At 28.7% G+C, this 20,442-nt stretch overlaps 1 protein-coding gene across 2 annotated transcripts in view; it reads right to left on the bottom strand.

The window, feature by feature from the left end:
- LOC145335011 (roundabout homolog 1-like) overlaps positions 1 to 20,442 on the bottom strand; it is a 107,501-nt gene that overhangs the window by 40,743 nt on the left and 46,316 nt on the right. For both annotated transcript variants that reach the window (XM_080180682.1, XM_080180683.1), the window contains exons 7-17: positions 20,309 to 20,438; positions 14,223 to 14,351; positions 13,200 to 13,289; positions 12,740 to 12,848; positions 12,309 to 12,481; positions 4,036 to 4,111; positions 3,495 to 3,626; positions 3,133 to 3,234; positions 2,572 to 2,692; positions 2,082 to 2,203; positions 1,659 to 1,719 (exon numbers count right to left, since the gene is read on the bottom strand). In XM_080180682.1, the coding sequence (XP_080036808.1) occupies positions 1,659 to 1,719; positions 2,082 to 2,203; positions 2,572 to 2,692; positions 3,133 to 3,234; positions 3,495 to 3,626; positions 4,036 to 4,111; positions 12,309 to 12,481; positions 12,740 to 12,848; positions 13,200 to 13,289; positions 14,223 to 14,351; positions 20,309 to 20,438 (1,245 nt within the window). The remainder of the gene's footprint in view (positions 1 to 1,658; positions 1,720 to 2,081; positions 2,204 to 2,571; positions 2,693 to 3,132; positions 3,235 to 3,494; positions 3,627 to 4,035; positions 4,112 to 12,308; positions 12,482 to 12,739; positions 12,849 to 13,199; positions 13,290 to 14,222; positions 14,352 to 20,308; positions 20,439 to 20,442) is intronic.

The following is a 20,442-nucleotide window of genomic DNA, read 5'->3' as shown; positions in this document are numbered from 1 at the left end:
CTATGTACAACTCAGGGAATAAGGAAAAACAATGACTATTCAATTCATTTTCTAACCAATATGTACAGTCTCTGAGGGCATTATTAGAATTTGGTTAGGAAAGGATAATTTATTGTCAACTGTCCTAACCCTAACTCCCTGAACACCCCTCCAGTTTGCGTGCAAAAGTGGTATTCTTTCAATTTAGCGCCCTGTGGTGTTCTAGTTCTCATTTCTTTTTATCTAAATGGACATTTATTTTAGGAAATATGTTTTTAAAGTAGATTTGACTTCTAAATTTTCACAAAATGTTAATATTTAGTAGCCTCTCCCTTTAATTGTAGCATTGAGAAATTGAACCAAATAACTTCTTTAAACTTTCGCCTTTTTCAAAAATTATTCTGATGATATTATGATACCTACTTATGTTGATATGATAACTACAAAAAAAAACTTTTACATAGTAGTTACAATTTACAACGTGCATTTTGGTTAAATGCAAAAACGCCTATAAAAGATATTACATCTCATAATAATGGTAAAGAGTAACATAGATAGAGAATGAGAAAGAATGGGGAGGGGTGAGTAGGGTGATAAAACTATCTCAACATATTTTGGACACTATATCAAACATTTAGGTAATTGTACTTTTTACATTCTATATAGGCTCAACTTTTGCTTAATAAGAATATTATTTAAGTTAGGGGGTTTGTTGACGAGATCTCATTGGACACATAGAATAGAAATAATGATTTCATAGACTCGTTAACATTTCAACTATTTATATTTCGAATACCTTATTAATATATTAACAAACACTTTGATTTTTGTCCTAAAAATGCATCTTATTTAGTTTTGCTTAAAGGGCCTTTTTCTTTTTCCTACGCTAACGAACCTTCAATGCATTCGACAACATCAAAGCAAATTTATCTATCCCTTTTTTAGGTTGTATAATGATTTTCACTGCAAGGAAAAATATGGCTTCTTTATCCCTTGTTCGTGCATTATTTATGATATATTTATAAGTTATGTGGTACTGTATGTATCTTATTAAAAGCGAAGCTTTTCTTCAATATGTGTTAATCAGATAATTGTAAAATAGATTTAAAACTATCAACGGCATTCTAAAAGACTAACGTATAATTGTTATTAAAACTTCTTTAATAACATTTAATAAACATTTTAAACTTCACCTTTGGTGGTAAAAGTTTTTTATGTTAAAAATGTAATATTGATTTATTTTTTAAATGGTCAATCCTCGGGCATTTAGGCAATTCAAAAGTCCCAAAATGTATAGACGTATAATTTGTTATATTGGGCGTAAAGATTAACACCGCATTTAATAGAAAATTCTTTATTATATCATGTTTCTTAAAACACAAAATTTAAATTCGTAACTCTATATTTTTAAATGTTCTTTTGTGTAATACATCATGCTTCGCTATTATGAATGTTGCCATCCTTGTTATTATATAACTTGTATAATACTGAGATATTATAAGATTTGCACAATAATAAAGGCTATAAGAAAGTAGAAAATATCTTTTCCTTCTCTTCACATTTTTGCAAAAAAATACAGATCTTATACTCAAAGTTAAAAGTAATATTTCTATGTAACTATTAAGGTTTACAGGGTACACTGATATATTCATTGAATGATGAAATATGATTTAACATACCCGTAAGATGCCACAACCCAACCAGTTTGTTGTTCATGGCTGTAGTACTCAATTGTATACCCTACAATAGTTTTTAGGATTAAAAACTTTAATTAAAATTATATTAAAAATCAAAAGCAGTTTGTAAATTTTGTTTTTTTTATATATATATAATTATAAAATAATATCAGTTGAGTAAAAAGGACTTGAAAAAATATGAACAATGAATAAAAACTTTCAAGAAATACAAGTAATTAATAACAGTGTGACATAAGCAAAACGTTTAATGAATAATTTTTAAAAATTATTTCGGATGTCATTTTTATTCTATTATACTACGTCTATCCTCTTAGTAAAGACATGATAAAGTATTAAGGTTTCTTATCTTTACAATCTTGGTTGCTAGGGGCGAAACACTAGCAAATATAACTGAGATATGCCTACCTATCACGGGAGAAGCGCCAGAGAATAAATTCTGTTTCCATTTCAACTTGATAGATGTCGCTGATACATCCAAAATTCGTACTTCTGTGGGAGGTCGTGGATACGTAGATGGGTCGGGTGATCTAAAATATCATTTATATTACGACTTCTTTACCCCCGGGATCAAATGTGTAAAGAAAAACGTCGAAAAATTTTTGGGTTCAATAATCGTTAGAAATGATAGCAAATGATGCAATGTTAGACGTGTCATATTGTTAGCTTGATTAATACCTTGATTTAAAACTTACAAATTCAACTTATTACCATATACTTTAGGTATTCTATGTACCCTACAACTAAAACTTGACTTTATATTCGAATATGCTTAACCTAATTTGATTAATTGAAGACATTTGGAATCAAAAATATTAGAAGCGATGAGGGCTGTTTAGAGGAATTGGAAAAATACAAGCTTCAATGACATTTACTGTAAATAAAACATAGTAATTACCTATGAAAAATAATGTTTGGATTTTTTGGATTCTCCACAGACAAATATGAAGACCATCTTGTCTCTCCACTAGCTGAACTTATCACACATGTATACAGTCCTTGGTCACTCTTATTCAATTCTAAAAAGAGTAATTAATTAACATTGAATCAAAATTAACATATTTATATCTATGGCAGTCAAGTAAATCCAATTTCTCGCTTAAAGATCACATTTTGTCAAAAACATTTAAAGACAAACGGACATAAAAAGCACAAGAGTTAATAAATTTTATGATCTGACATAAAGATATATTAAAAATAATTTTGATGTAGATTTGCAGCTAATATAATGATAAAGGAAAAAAATTGACAATTCTTACATAACTTAAATATTAAAAATAATACTTCTATATTAAATGCTATATTGCCTGGAATAAGAAGCCATACAAATACTTTTTAGTAAAGGATTAAGGGAGTTAAATGAAAAATGCACAGAGCATTGCTATTGATACCTTAATTTATTCTTATCATATTTTACAGTATTAGATAAAATAATTGATAGATAGATGGATAGTATTACCAAGAATATATAAAGTTCCATCCTGCAGCAAAGACATTCTATCAGCCAACTCAGACACAGGTTCAGAATCTTTTAACCATGAAACTGATGGACCGTCCGTTCCTAAAAAAAAATTAATAAAATGTTGCTATTTTTTATGTGAACAAGACAGGGCAATTGAAGAAACTTAGTTTAGGAAAATTAAATTAAGAATATTCAATATTGTTCTATTTAACGTTGGAAATAACGTTGGAATCCCGTTTTTCTAATGAATATCTGAAATTTTTAAAGAAAATGAAAGCATATAGGTTGCCATTTTCAATAATCTGCTAACATATTTTCATCTAGATTTTGGCTATTCATTATTGAAATATAATTGTTACCTACGGGTTTACACGGCAACCTCGCCTCCGTGCCTAATGGTAGTGTCTGATTGGTTGGGCCTATACCAATCACTGGTGGTGCAGAATCCTTTAAGGACTGAACCTCCAGATATGCACGAGCAGATATGGAACCTAAAAGAAATATTGTTGTTGTATTTACTATACAATTTTCCTGTTTAGGGATAATATACAACTTTAGAATGTAAAGGAATGTTTAAGTATAAACTATACAACATGTCCTATGAGGAATATTTTAACATCAAACCAGTATTTGAAGTCTAATCTTACTCTTTATTTGCATGAGTATGACAGGTGTTCTACTTCAATACATCCTAATTATTGAAACTGTTAAATAAGACGTATAAATAATAGGTAAATGTAAACAAAAAAATGTGTAATCATAAAGTTGGTTATCCTACTACGGGTGTCTTTAAAGAAAGCATCTTTATATGGCTCTTTTTAATAAAGCTTTAAATTTAACCTATTTTCTTTTGCTCTTCAAAATAGTGAAACAACTAAAATTCTAAATCTAAAGTCTAACCTGCCGCAGATAGAGCAGAGCAAACATAATTTCCTTCGTCTTCAACCCTTACTCCATTTATTATCAAACTTCCATCCTAAAAAAAAATATATATTAGTCTAAGGCTAAAATATTCCAAAAACAAGGTAGAAACAAAACAAATCAATGTTAAATTTTAAAATATATGCACGGGTATCTTAAGTAATGGAGTTGTAAGTATTTCAAGATTTTTTTTTAATAAGTTTTAATGCTGGTTTTGAAATAGACAGGATGATTTTAACATTACTATGTTAATATGGAGAGCTGCCGTCAAGGACTTATGTACCGACGTCAGAACCACAATAAGTATCTATTTGAAATACGTCAAATTTTATTTGAATCTATTTTTTCAAATAAAAGGAATGAGAATAAATGAAAATATTTCTATGAGATAATTTATAATTCTGTGTGTGTGTGGGGAAGGAACTATGGCACAATAAAATTTGAAATTATATTGGATAGATGAAAAATGACTACCAACTTTCCCTATACATTTTATTTAATACTTCACTATGGTTCAATAAAATTCTTCTTAAAAATAAAATTAGTATAGCGCTACATATTTAAAGTCCTAGGAAAAATGCAGGAGTTACAAACATCAGAGTGGACACTTAACCTAACCTATTTTAAACCATCTTATAGGTTTTTAAATACCTTACCTATCATGGAGGCTTATTTGTATATTAACTAACCTAACCTGAATAGACATGCTTTTTAACTTGATATTTTTGACACTGAAACACTGAAACATATATCAGCCCCATATCTAGAGTATTACAACAATCGTGTTAGCGTATATGGCAAACAACCAGGTGGTTGTGTTGAAAATACAAACATCACTGTATTTTGCTGATTGTCAAGCTGGTAGGCTATACCTAGTTATATAGTAGCTGTGCTTCGACTAAGTTTAAAATATTTTTTAAATTTTGCACAAATATAAATTACTGATGCCATTGTGTGTGGCAGCAATTCAATTTACAATCAATCATAACTTTAGTATTGAGGTATGTGAGAGAGTAAAACATATACTCAAAACAACATAAAAGTGCTTTAAATTTTTCTTAAACTTAGGATGCTAATAAAATATATTTTTTACTGCACCATTTTGCCACGGTTCATAGACAGAAAAAAAAACATTTAAGACTACAAGACAAAGGTCATACAATCAAGGTTTATAATTATAGCTAACGTTAAAAATAGGCAAAGATGTTAAAGAAGATAAAATATCATAAAAATGAAAACAAACCCCCAGTTTATAAAAAAATGGTTGAAAATGTATTGTTACTCGTATGATAAATTAGCAGGATTAAAAGTTAACCTACGATGGCATCCAAGTTTAAAGTGTGCACGTGTTTCTAGTGGGTAGAAAACTTTACCTTTAAAAGCCTGACATGTCCTTCAATATGTTCCTATAAATCAACTAATAAATTTGACATTTTTAGTAGCGTGGAAAATATATAATTAGGCCGTGCCTGTCCGAATGTCACTCAAAGATATTTAGTAGTACAGTCTCAAAATGATATTGTTTTCATTTTGCTTGTTCAAAATAGCATCTAATTTTAATATGTTGTTTGTTAGATTTTAAAGACTCGCGCATTATTTGACCAAAGTTTATGAACTTAAATTTGTTATAGCTATCTAAAATAATCTTTAGGAATATACTGTTTTTGATTGCTAAATAATATCTTAACAATAGTACATCATATAAACCCTGGTTCCTAGTTTAGACACTATGGTGTACGTATATCAAATATATTATTTCAGTAAAATGGTCAAATCCCTACATGCTAATTGCATTGTAAAAGCAAATTTAAATGATATATTTACTTGATCATATAATTTATTTAAGCCAACATATCCACAATGGAATGCTACTCTAACAATGTTTAAGTTTACCAAATAGATTATCTTCAACTTATAAAACACTGTTGCACCCGAAACTAATGAAAAAAAACTATTTTTTAATAATTAGAATCCAATGCAAGTTTTGGGAAACCCAATTATGTAAAGTAAATTATCTAGAACAAATGAAAACTAATCTTTAGTCTACAGGGATGACAAAATCTAATAAAGCGAAGCTAAACAAATCAGACTTTTTACCCCAGAACATTCCAACTAAAGCTAATTCTTTCTAAAATTCTTGGGAAATAGAATATTGATAAACATTAGAAATCTGAACATAATTTTTTTGTGTAAATGTCAATAAATATAAATAATACTGAAGTACTTTTAAATTATGAAATAAAAAATCTAACCAATATGACCATTTTCAAACATATTTTAGAAACTCTCTGATACTAATTTTAGAGATGATATGTGTTTTATATATTGATTTAAACGTACAGGAATTGTATTCCAAATTTAAAATATCTAGGGAAATGATTAGATGATGCAAAAAAATTCATTATCAAAGCTATCAGTTACGTAGTCCACACCCTAAATGTAGAAAGCTTTGCTGTTAGAAATAGGTTGGATGATAAAGAATAAAGAAATTATCCTATTTTATTTCTTTCCAAGATTGCAGAAAATCTTTTTGTGGGAATTGTTGTAATGGGATGCACTCCACCATACCACAGATTCATTTCCACACAGTGGTAAAACCACAAGAGTTTCTGGAAGCGTAAAGAAGATAAAGTATAGAATTGAAAAACTCAAATATTTCGTGGAAAATTAAAGAAAGGTCTCGCTTGTGCAACAAAAACCTATCACCAACTTAAATTGTATAATTGTCCAGTTTAAACAAAACTGAAATAATACTTATTTAAAGAAAATATATCGAAAATGCCAATATCATTACTTTTGTCCAAATATTTCTTAGTCTTTTTTTACTAAATTTAATTTTGTACAATTTTACGCAAATAATATACAGTTTTAATCCAATGTGAATGGCCGAATGTCAGTCCTTCTGGATTTTAGTATATTATTGAAAAAGACATTTATTTAAATAATATATCTGGATAATTTCTATAATCATGCGATTTTACTAAAAGCCAGAAGAACTTTTGGTTCTTTCAAAAGTTTGAATTCTATTTCAGGCTAGTCAGGCAGAATTTTCTACCTGGATTTTTTTCTATATTTTATCTTCTTACACTTACATTAGTCTGGAGTTTATTAATACACCACAAATAAGAAGCAAGAAACATTTTATAATGTATTATTTAGTTTATAAATTATACCACTGTGCAGAGTTTAAGATACTGCAAATCTAATTTTTACACTTCTTTTTATAAAAGTATAACCCAAATATGTCCAGAAAATCTAAATGCTTTTTATATGAACAGTCTATTTAGATCATGGAGAAAATAACTAAAGAGAAGTAACAAAGTTTAAAAGGTAATAAATTCTCATGCTTTAGCTTATCTATTTTTTAATACTTTTTCATTGTTTAATTATTTTATTTATGGATTCATTTATATAAAATAGAAATATCACATCATTATTAATCCTCAATTTTAATGAAATGGTGTCTAAACTCTTTCTATATATGATTTAGAAGCAGAAATGCATGTCTGTTTAATTTTATGTTACATGATATAATTTGAGTACTTTGTATGGCTCGCCAGAAATATTTTTTCGACAGCAGTTTATTTCATATTTAGGTATGTACAAGTACATATATTTTAAAGTTTAATTGCAAGCACAAATCTAAATAACACCCGGCTTTAAGAGAGCAGTCAGTTAGTTCAACTAATAATGTGCAAAGTCGCGTTATCTGAGTCTCGGCTGCAGGTCCCTGAAATTTTGTATAAAGAACATATGGTTTGAGATACAGATCCTGAGTATTTATGACATTGTGCATGAAACCTGGAAAGGATATTCTATCTGCGAAAATAAACAATTAGGCTCAAACCTTTTTATTGATAAAATAGTGATTTAGAAGTTAAATACCCATTCCTTCCAAAATAACCCAAATGCAAATGAAAGATTTCATCATTTTTAATCTAGATTTAAAAGGCAATTAGAACTATTACTTTCGAAAATAGAGAAGAAAAAAAATTCTGTTAAAATTTATGCAAATCTATTGTGTTTCTTCATCCTTAACCCCTTTCTATTAAAAGAGACTTTAAATTTATTCTTTTTATGTTTGAGAATCAAGGCGTGATGGAGTGTGGTTGAGGGGAGTGAAAACCCATCTAAAAAATAATGAAGAATTTAAACCCTTAAGAAAAATATGTGTTGGGCTTTAAAATCCCAAAAAATGGACTCTTTAATTAACTTTGGTTTATTTTATGTTATTATGTTAATAGCCTAAATAAATGAAGTGTGCCCCCCCCCCCCCTCCCTCGTAAAAATCTAGCGCACACCCCTGCCTAAGAATTAGCTCCAATTTATACTTTTACACAAAGAAATTATAATATCTGCAAAATTTCTCTGTCTGCAGGGGGAATTTTTTATGGGTTTATTTCAACTGAAATTTTTTAAATTTTTTAAACAAAAAAATTGTTAAATTCCTATGTGATAATTCGATTGGTTGTTTATGTTTATGTCATTTGAATTAAGTTTTTGTAAACGGCTAATAAGATTAACAAAAAGTAGTTAAAAGCAGTATCAAAGGTTTCTTTTTTAACCATAACTGAACCAAAGTTAGAAATCTTGCAACTCTTTAAATGAAAAAATCAAACCTATTATCAAGAAAATTTTTGATTAAGAAATTATTTCTTTCCCCTCTCAATGCTTTATAAAGCTCACACCGTTTTGCACAAGTTACATTTTCAGTGTGTGTGTGTGTGTGTGTGTGTGTGTGTGTGTGTGTATGGGTGTGAACATAGGATAGAAATACTAAAATCAATTGTATTTGGTTTAATCTTGTGCAAGTAATAAATTAGTTTTACCCAATCTCTAGAGAATTAAAAATCGCACCATTTCACAGTGAAATAAAGATAGTTTTTAAAAAGTTAGTTGATAAATGTAAGCCTACATTTTTGAATAGTATATGTGTATGTAGAAAATTAGGTCATTTTTATATCCTACAATTAATTTTAAGTTCTTTCAAAAAATCTAAGTTGGTTGATAAAATATAAAGAAGAGAAAAATCCGAAAAAAAGACGAGTCTTTTCTAAAAAGCACAATTCAATTGTCTTCTTTCATAAGATCTTAAAGACCAGGCAAACAATATTAATATATTTGTTTTCCAAATATATACCCAAATAATTTGTTTTAAGCTGAACCAAACTTTAAAAAATAACTGTTTTGTTTCTAGTTTTTTCGAAAGTAAATGATCACATGATACAGTTGTTTAGTTTAAAATTCCCCTATGTTACTCTTTAGTACAGCAAAGGTCGTGTCAAAATTAAATTTCCTTCTTTGATAGGTTACTTTTTTATTTTTAAGAAAATCAATTATTTTTTAATGTTTCTACTAATGACTTATTCAGTATGACATGGACTAATTTGAATCACCGAAGTATGTAATTTCTGACTGTTTTACATAATTCCCATACGGTTTCTTAATAAACCATTATAAATAAAGAACAATGTTGTTAGAGGTTTTGTTTCTTATAGGTTAGATATTATTTGATTTGTGATACAGGCTTTTATAGCTGGTTGGTGCATGGACACGGGATATTGCATCTATAGCAAAGACTATCTGCCTTCAATCATAAATAAAATCAATAAACTAAGTAAGAAAAGGGTAATAAAGTTAGTGTAAAATAGATTTTTTCCGAGAGTGATATCCTTTGTCTATGAATAGAGCTGCCATTTCACAGTATTTGTAATCATCATAGTTAAAGAAAGAATTGGAGGGAGGTAGGGGGACTCAAAATTTAAATTATCTTTTTGAATAATGCAAGTTTTTAGTAAACAAGGATGGTCAAATCAAAATACAACAAAGCAAAATTCTCTTAATCATACAGTTGTCAATACAAAATATTATGGAGCACTAGTGCTTTCAACCTCGAACGCAAAAATATGACAATATGGTATAAAATTGCTTAAATGGTAGAAAGCTTAAGTTGAATCTAAAAATCTTAAATGTACAAAGGCTTGATAAATATTCATACCTAATATACATTTTTAAACTAATTAGGATAATTTAGAAAAATCTCTGCTTTTAAGAGCAGCATGAAATTTAATTATTCTAAATTGCTTAATGTCTAGATAAACTTTGAAACAAAGTTTAGGTTCAATTATAATTATAATCAGACAATAGACATAGGGAAAACATAGCCACGGAAATTATGTCTCAAAATTTAATTGTCTAACTAAACTTTAAATTAAATATATATACTATGTTTATTTTATTATGTTGATATTGATATAATATTACAAATTATAAAATGTATAAAGTTAGGAAAACATTTAAACTTTGGCGTCTTTGTTCAATTTCACCCTAAATGGTTTATAAAGAACAAAAAGTACTATAACTTGAAAATAAAGAAAATGCCCTATTCCATAATTATAATATTTAAAGGACAATTAGTTGGACAAGAGATACTGTATAGGCAAAATCTAGTAATTTTATCAAACTTATTTTGATTTTCTATAAATATGGTTTTAATATTTGCAGCACCCTATAGCTAGAGGGTGAGTAAAGGCAATAGAATATATTATACCAAACTTTACAATAAGCCTTACAATAACTTTTCACTTATAATATTGTTTTTCCTGTCACGGAGGGAGTGGACTATGGTCCATAATTCAATCAATAGTCCTTTTTTCCCTTTAAAAAATATAAGCCGCCGGAGCTAGACCGTAGAACTGTACATATTAAATTTGAGGGTAGATTAATATAACGTCTACTGTCCAATCCCTGTATTCTTGCTTTTCCAACACATTCCTATATTTATCCCCGTAGTTGCTTTTGTGAAATATTAAAATATTTTTTCCCCTTTACTATTTTAATATTTTCTGTAGGTTTTAAGAAATTTCGTGCAGTTTAAATTAATACCCAAATTCATAATTTTATAGGTAAATGCATCTTACTTTAATAAATTTTTATTTAGATTCTAAACGTCATTTAAGTACTTTTAAAGCTAAATTTCGATTGTTTTACAGGTTTTCGAACCTTACACGATATGATACAAAATTTCGTCAGATGAATTAGGAATTAATATATACAGATAGAAAGCGTTTGTTAAGCTTCAATGTAAATATAATTTTACAACTAAATTTTCTTATTAAAAATCACGAAATCTAAACATGAAGTAAATGAAAAAATCTATTTACACAGAGTTACTTTCACTAACTGACAGATGTAGATCTTTTTTTCATTGTGATCAAATAATCAAAAATAGAGATAGAAAAAAACTTTTTTTTTATTTCTATTAGAAAATTTTATAAAATAAAATAAAAAGAATTGTTAAACATTTTGCTTTAGTCAAAGTGTTGTAAACTAAACTTTGTGAAATCTTGAAAATAGTATTTTCTCCCCTATTTGTCAGCTTCTTGTAATATGTAAAGTTATACATTCAACTTAAATTTGTCCAGGAATGGCTTAGAACAAACTTTTTCTTGTTAAACTTAAAATAGGATTTCACATTTTTCTGTATTTTGTGTGCATGTGTTTATCTCTGTGTGTGTATGTGTGTTTAGTGTTCCAAAGAAATTATCACACTGAGCTAGAATTTATATAAAAGCAAGGTTTGTAGCATAATTTGTGTCTTAATAAATTCGTATATGCAATAAGACTTGTACTTGAAAAAGTTATTTATAGCATTGTATTAGAAACAGCTTTCCGCAGATATGAAAATGTACGTACAATTATAAGATTAAAACCAGTTTCTTCGGCATTTCGGAGCTAAAAAAAACTAAGTTTAATCTTATGACTGTACATTTTCATATTCATAGAAAACTGGATACAATACAAGTATTGTCGATAACCGGTTCTAATCTACATCTACCGGATACTAATCGGTTTTGAAGTCATACTGGAAAACACATTTTTCATTTAATTTATTAACTTAAGAAAATACCTTTTGACTTTTGTTGTTGTTAAGTTGAGTGTGGATGATATGAATGTGACAGGAAGGAGAAAAGTGTTAACAAGGCAAAAATATTTCTTTTCTTAAAATTGCAATGCGATTTACTTTTTTATTCGAAGCAAAGTAAGAATAGTAAGAAAATCATATAAATTTACCAATTACATTAAGAAATCAACGAATAATTAATTTTTCATCGAATATATCTGTGTTGGCAAAAAAGTTTTTAGTCATTGTTTTACCTTTGCTAGTATTAAATGAACGAATTGACGATATGAACGACCATCGAGAAGAGTTTTAAAGGAGCTTAACTATAAAAAAGTAAAAATGCACCAACCTCTTCAACCTGAAGAATACCATGGGAGGTGCCAGGAAACATCAGGTTCTGATCTCCTTCGCGGGTCCAGAAAACAGTTGGCTGCGGGCTGCCTGTGGCCGCACACGATAACTCGGCAACCCCGTTTAGCCCCACGGTTTGGGAACTCGGCCGTTGGATAAACATTGGTTCAGCTAATAATAAAACGTTCTAGTAAAAAGGTCGTGGTATTTGTAAGAACTTTTTTTACAGCAGCATCAAAATTACATATTTTACATCATTATAAACTTCCCCTTTCCCATTGACTAATTTGTTATTGTCTCTTATGGAATATGAAACACTTCGCGGATGTGATAAAACGCTAGAGAGAAAAAATAATATCACAATTGTGTGGAAAATTTTCTACTTTGCCTTCAACTGTTTTGAATAAAACATAAAAATAGAATACTTACCATGAACAAGAAGAGACATAGTAGTATTGACACTACCAGCTGTATTTGTAGCAGTACAGGTGTACAGACCTTCGTCAGAACTTAACACTGAGTAGATTCGCAAATTTCCCTGAAAACAGAACAAAACATTATTTTAAGTGGGAAAATTCTATACAATTTGATTGCTCACTTCATCCGAAATTTGACCACAAACAAATATTTTGATATAAATTTGCATGCATAATCTAAATTATGTTGGGTTAAGCAGGAGTTAGAAGGAGAGTTAGAAGGAGAGGGACCCTTAGTTGAAAAGTTGAAAATTAAGGCGAGGTAACTATCCTTCTTTCTTTTTATCTATCCATAATCTATATAATCAATCTATCTTTTGTTTCCTGAATTTACTAATAATATGGATGAAACTTTAAATCTAATGTATCCATCTATCTATTTTTATCTCAATTTTTTTTTACTATCTATTTACCTGTTGATCAATAACAGCCCTGCTGTCCAGATGACTGGATCTGTCAGAATCTCTGCTCCAGGTTATTTCAGGTGCAGGTTCTCCTGTTACCTACACAAATATATATTAGGTCAGATTCCAAAATAATTCATTTATATTGAAAGTACATTTTAAAATAAATACTGTAAAGACGACCGAAACTTGAATATTTTATTTGCTACCAAATTTCTATTTAATTAAAGGGTATAAAACTGTTTACATAGCACGAACAAGTATCAAAATTTTGTCAAACTAGAAGAATAACGGGTATATTCCCATGCCATACAGTTTCTATAATGTTGTGCAACAATGCATGACGGACAGGCCGACATACCATAGTTATAAGGAACTGCAATAGAAGTAATAACTGATAAGTTTTGATCAAATTGGTAAAGTTTTATTACAATATAAACAATTCAGACACAGAATCTGGGCTATTAAATTAATATCACCATTATTATCAACAACTTTCAAAATTTCATTATTGATTTTCTTGCAATGAAAGGATTTGAAATTAATACCAAACATTTCTAAGTTGTAACTATCACTATACATAATGAGTGCATAGTCAATACAACAACAAATCTTGCTGTATTCTTATATAAAAGTATCAGGATGTCTATCTGTCTATTTGTCACAAAGGATATCGCTACCCGTTGAACCGATATTGTGCTCCTTAACAATGTATCTATTTATAGGTCCTGGTTTATAACTTTTTTGGATTAGAGGATACCATTGCCTCATTATAGAAAAAAAAATTTTACTTCTTCTTTTTCAGCTGAAATTGAAAATGGGGATCGCCTTCCTCCGCCCCCACATCAAGTGCCCCTAGAGGCCTTCTGGATCGTATCCGCTAGTAATAGATAAAATTGAGGTACAAAATAATTTTAACAGATAAAAGCCTTAATATTAAAAAAAGGTTTAAGAGTAGGACACATGGCATGATACAAAAGTCAAAAGGCCAAAGTCTACATCTTATGAGGATAAAAAAGTTGAAAAAACTACCTGGCATCTTAAAGTTGCGTCCTCTCCCTCCTTGACACTTAGATCTTGGGGAGGTTTCACAAGCACTGGTGGGGAGACAACTTGCAATAGGGCAGGTGAAGATTCTCGAACACCAACAACGTTCTCAGCCTGAATATTAACAATCATTTCAACATAGAATATCAACAAAATTAGATAATGTTAGTATATTTTTTTTCATCTGAAAGGCAACTATTTTCTGTCCTTGAAAAATATTAATTCATATAATTTTATCTAAGTTCATTTATATTACAACTAGCGGCTTTTCCCCCCTATAGGCCTCTAGGTGCACTTGAGAAGAGGGAAGCTGAATCCCAAAACCCATTTTTTAAATTTAGATTTAAAGAAAAAAGTAAAAAAAAATTAGGGGGGTCGGCTCCCCCCTCCAAACCCATTTGTTATCTAAGTTTAATTTTTTTTTTGGGGGGGGAGGGAATAATTTTTTCTAGGGGTTATTTCTCTTGGGAGGGTGGTGGTAAATAGTTATAAACCTTCCCGGGACCTATGAGAAGCAACCCTGTCATGGAGAACCCGATCGGTTAAGCGGTTAGCGAGATCCTTCGGTAAAACAAACAGACAGACATCGTTCTACTTTGTATTAATGATAATTCTTAAAACTAAAATTTTAATTGCACTAAGTATAGGGGCATAAATATATAAAGTATAGGGTAAACAAAAAAAACTAAACAAACTAATGTATGTGAGTTATTAAAACTGTAATACTGCATAATACCTATATACTTTTCTATGTTAGGTTGCTCTAGTTCTTAACTTCATTTCTTTTGTATTATTATGAAATCAAATATATATCCACATAAAAACTACATTTTATATTAAGAAAACTAGAAAGAATTATCATATGTAAATGCACTTCTAAAATTAAAATAGCAGAATCCTCTATTCAGTAAGTGAACCAATGTTTTAGATAAATAGTATCATGGCAATAAAAGGTTGCAATATTTTTTTAATAATGTAAAAGTTATATTGACAAATCTCTTAATACTTTTTCGCTACATAGATTATTTTTTTATATACAAGTTTTATAATCTGTTAATTAACCAGGAAGTGCAAATCATTTTTAAAAACGTAGTCTGCTGATAAACAGAGTATCTTAGTTTTACATAAGATTATTTTTTCCTATTGTCGACGTATTCAGTGAGGTTCAATAGGAAGATGTAGGTTTCTAGTATGAAAATGCATGAAAAAAGTATGATAAACTCTAGATATAGAATGTAGATATAATTAACCTAATTCTCTTTATCCTTTTTATTCTACTATGCTTCAGTGGTGAATTTAAATCTACATCCGATTACTAAATTCACAAAAACTGAAGAAAAACAAGGATGACAACATCCATAAGTAGCGAAGCTCAAAAATTATGAATGGATATCGTGGAAAAATTTACTATAGAGCAGTGTCATACAATAAACTTTAAACTTGTTAAAATAGGGAAATCACGCAACCTTTAAAATCAAGAAAACTTAAAAATCTAGGAATCGATCTAGCACCGCAATTAATTGACAAATCTGAATAAAACTTGATGGAAATATGAAGAATATAAGCATATATAATCGTTGATAAATTTATCCGTCAATCCTGAATATGAATTAGAAAATCACGAAAATCCAAAAATATAGGAATCGATCTAGCACCTCAATTAATTAACAAATCTTAATAAAACTTGGTGAAAATATTTAGAATGTAAATTAATTAATCAATGAAAAATTTCAGCCCTCTATCTTGAAAAGTGGTTGTGAAAATCACAAAAACTTGAAAATCTAGGAATCGAAATAGCACCCCAAATATTAGACAGATGGACAAAACAAAGTATAAATTAGATGGGCATATGTCATAGGAATCTTCACTAAAAAATTCAGCTGTCTATCTTAGATAGGAGCTAAGAATATTATTGTTAAAATAATTTGGTACTTTTATTGAATTTTGGTTAATTAGTTTAAAACTAGAAAAGTCCAAACTTCTCATTGATTTTAATCTTTAGAAGGGATATTTCGTCTATTATCATTGAGAATGTATATTCATTTTTCTTTTATTGCCTTAAACCTTAAGATCTCTAGAAGTTTGAATTATAGAATAAAATTTGGTCTCTTTGTATTTGAATAGAAAGGAAAATTACCACTCAAGAAATTATCATTGTCATCAAATACCGCGCTGAGCTTTAAGAGGATTTTAGTCAAGACTATATCCAATTATACTTTTTCATTATTTTTGGTAGCAAAGCTATGCTACAAGTGTGTATTCTGTATATGTTGATTGGTTGTTTGCTAGATTATGTTATCTGTTTACTAGGGCAATTTTATAAAATTAGAATTTCTATTTTTATTTGCAATTGATTGTTATACCAAATTGTCACATAAAGGTCTAGAATTTTTTGATGTTTGGAATAAAATTGTAAGAATGCTTTGTTTCTGGCTATTTCCAGGAGGAAAAGGAACCTTCACTCCCTTTAACATGTTTTATAGTGCAAGGCCAGGTGAGGAATGGAACATGACGCTTATATTTAATTTTGATCCACCTTCCCTAACACATTTATACAATAAGTTACCTATAGCAAAAATATAAATAAATTGAAACATATCAACTTCCTTAATTATATCACTTTATAGTACAAACTTTAGTAAGGTAAGTGAAGATGATATAGATAAGTATATAGTAGTATGTGTAGTGTACATATAGTCTGGCTATAATAACTGCAGATAAATAGATAAATACCCGGATAAATCACTAGGGATTGAAAGGTGCAGGGTGGGGTCATTCAAACAAAATATATAAAAAACCGTAAGTTTGAAAAGGTTGGTATATTCTTTCTTATTTTGAAAATTTTCTAGCATAAATATTTTAAGAGAAAAATTATTTTAGACAATTAATTCTAACTATTAAATTTATGTCATAAAGGATTTTTTCTCTCTGTTGGTCCTTCGGTCAAACTGTTCCCTAAGAATATTTTGTTGTATGGAACCCTATCTAGAATGAAAGAATTAATTGGATACTGCTCTATCAATTATATTTAATGAAGAAGAGACAAGGGAATATTTTCTACAAAGATAAAAAAAAACAAATTTTTAACAAGCTTTGGATTTAATATAAGTTCTTAACTTGAGGCATAACAAAATAAGTAGATACGTTTATATTGCTCTAGTTGGTTAGTAAAGCAAAGAAACAGATTCAATGCCAATTTGATCACATTTTAATATTTTAATCTTTCATTCATAATCTCCACTTCAATGAGCAAATCTACATTGTAGTTAAGTTAGTCTTCTAGCTGATATTTAAATCTTTCTTTTAAAAACTTGACTACTTTTCTAACTTGTTCATTGACAAAACTATATTTTTAGATAAGACTGCAATATTTAGTTTTGATTTATAGTGAATATTTACCAAAGATTTATATAAAAACCACAAGTAGATTAAAGTTATGAATATGCACTAAATTTAAAAAGTAAACTAAGTAGTAAAATGATTATGATTATTGTTACTGTGTTACTAATAGAATATTTGCTAGTGTTGAATAAAAATGAGAATTCTAAGCTTGTGTAAACATAATTTTACACCTTTTGCATAATAGCAGAACAAAATCAACAAAGAGAACTTTTCATGAACTAAAGTTAAAGATTTTGATATATTTCTGAAAAATCCTTAGTAGTTGGTTATTAATATAGAGTAAAACTAACAAAAACAGTTAAACAAAAAGACTTTAACCAGTTTCAAGCATATACATTCCCCGTACACTTCTTTATGATTTGTGTGTACCATCTGATGGCAGAAGTAAATTTAATTTTAAAATCTTAAAATGTTTGAATACTTAATACTTACTTACCCGACAATTAGCGTATGTGCTTTGCGCTACAGTCTATAATTTGGCCTTTGAAATGAGTAAATCTAGATTTTGGTTATTTCAATATAAGTTTTAAGGTCAACTTTTAATACTAAAAAATTAAATCATAATTAGTGTAAGTTTGAATGTAACAAAACATTTGATCAATTTGTTTACTAAAACAATTTTTTTTTCTTCGAAAAAAGTTATGCTGAAAGGCGTCTTTTTTTGAAATAATATACTAAGAACGGGTTTTATTCTTAGTAACTCATTCACAAATAATTCACCTTATTTTGGAATACAATGCATTATCATTTAAAAGTAAAAGTTTAAAAATTATTTTGTTTTGTTATTTCACAAAATTACAAACTTTTAGTTCAATTCCACAAAGCCATTAAAATTGGATAATTTTGTGCAAATATAATTGTATGGTGTTCCTTTTGGCAACTTTAAACTATCTAAATATTTATTACTATTGGAATATAATAAGATAATAATAGTGTACATTAGAAAACAAAATCTAATCATAACCTTATCTACGCCGTCTTTTCAATTTGTTATATAAAAGTGTCACATTGCTGCGATAAATAAATAAACCCTATAATCTGATTAAATATCTTTCTATTTCTAATCCATGAAAAAAACCATAAAACTTTTACTAATCTAAATTAGGCAAAGATGGAGAGAAAGAACAGTGGAAGATAAATTAAACTTTTTAAAAATATTTTTGCCCAATTATTATCTATTTCTAGCTAAATGACCTATTATTTTATTTTTTCGGTTTTTTAACTTCATTTATGGGTTTATAAAAGTATAAGATCAATTTATGTGTCATTGACCACAAATTAACTTTTTGTAAATTTCATTCTATTTTAGGTAAAATAAAGATAAGAATATCCCCGCAAGTATAATACGCCGTACGGATAGGGCCCTTCCAGGGTTTTGGCCCTTGCACAGGCTGAAAATAAGCATTTTTCATTTATTGAAAATTAGAAGGAGGGAAGGGGGGGTGACCAAGATAAAGCTTGAGTGAAGTTCTCCAAATTGTTTTGACAATAACTGATTTCCCCAAAGTTTTATTAGAGATAGGATTTTAATTTTTGTTTGATCAGGTTTGAAAGGATTATCAGAAAGTTTGTAGACATCGTCTATATAATTATCACGGATGCAGTGATAGACCAATGGCAGATAAATTAATTGAGCAATAATAATCTTATAGATATTTGTGGGATGGGGGGAGTATGGAGAAAGGTGTAAATGCCTTTCACTTAAACCATACGATACATAATTTTCTATTATGTAGTTGATAAAATATAACATGTTAGAACATTGAATCTTTCTTGAAAAAATGTCTTTTAGGTTGTCATGATAACCTAAGGCATGTCAGAAAAAAATACATTTTGACGCGACAATATTTTTTTCAGCTTATGCCATGGGCAAAATAGCTAAGAAATTTTATACCAAATATTAATCACTGAATTTTTAAAATCCATTAGACAAAATAATGGCAAAAATCTAATTATTAATTTATCCAGGTTGGGGACATTGTACAGGAAATTATACTGGCACCCAAAGTTTAAAAACAATTTCTTTAATAAAACTTTGCAAACTAGCAGTGTCCTTACTTTTTAACTAATTTACACAATTAGAAAGTTTGTTAATCATCGTTCTGGATTTACATTATCATTTGTCTTATCCTTTAACATCCATGGATTTTTCCCGATTGCATTCCTTCCAACAGAAGAGTTAAATGTGCCAGCTATCAATATCAATTTTACACACTTTCTTGATAAAATTGATAATTTAAACGTCAGAGCTTTTGCCGGACAGGGATATTCAATATGAAGAAAAAATATTTTCCCACACCTATTATGTAAATTAATATTTATTCTACAATTAAGTGTTAATATCATAATGTAATATTATTAAAATAAATTGAAAATACCTTAGGGAAAAATTTAAAGGCATAATGTAAGAATATCATACTCTTCGCTTTGAAAGATAAATATAAAAACATTTGGTCACTGTTATTTTCAATGCAATTTTAGATACAGATAGGGATGTTGTACTAAAGAAAGAGTATTCAAACCATTGACAGCAACAAGTACATTATAGAATTCTAAATATTTTTGAGAGAATACTTGAAAACCAAATAGTTTTTCTTTAATTGTCTTATACCTTGCATGCTTAATTAAGTCCTTATTTTACAAACTTTTAAACAATAAATCGTACTAACCTGACAAGCATACTCTCCAGAATCTGATTGTCTGACTTCACTAAATACCAGATTTCCAGACTTTGTCAGCTTTATTCTATCATCAGAATTTGAAAATACTTCACCATTCTTCATCCATCGAATAATAGGCCTAA

Source organism: Acartia tonsa, chromosome 13 (genome assembly GCF_053477335.1).
Source record: "Acartia tonsa isolate MP-2025a chromosome 13, ASM5347733v1, whole genome shotgun sequence".
Classification (NCBI taxonomy): domain Eukaryota; kingdom Metazoa; phylum Arthropoda; class Copepoda; order Calanoida; family Acartiidae; genus Acartia; species Acartia tonsa.
This window is presented reverse-complemented; position numbering and strand designations above follow the sequence as displayed.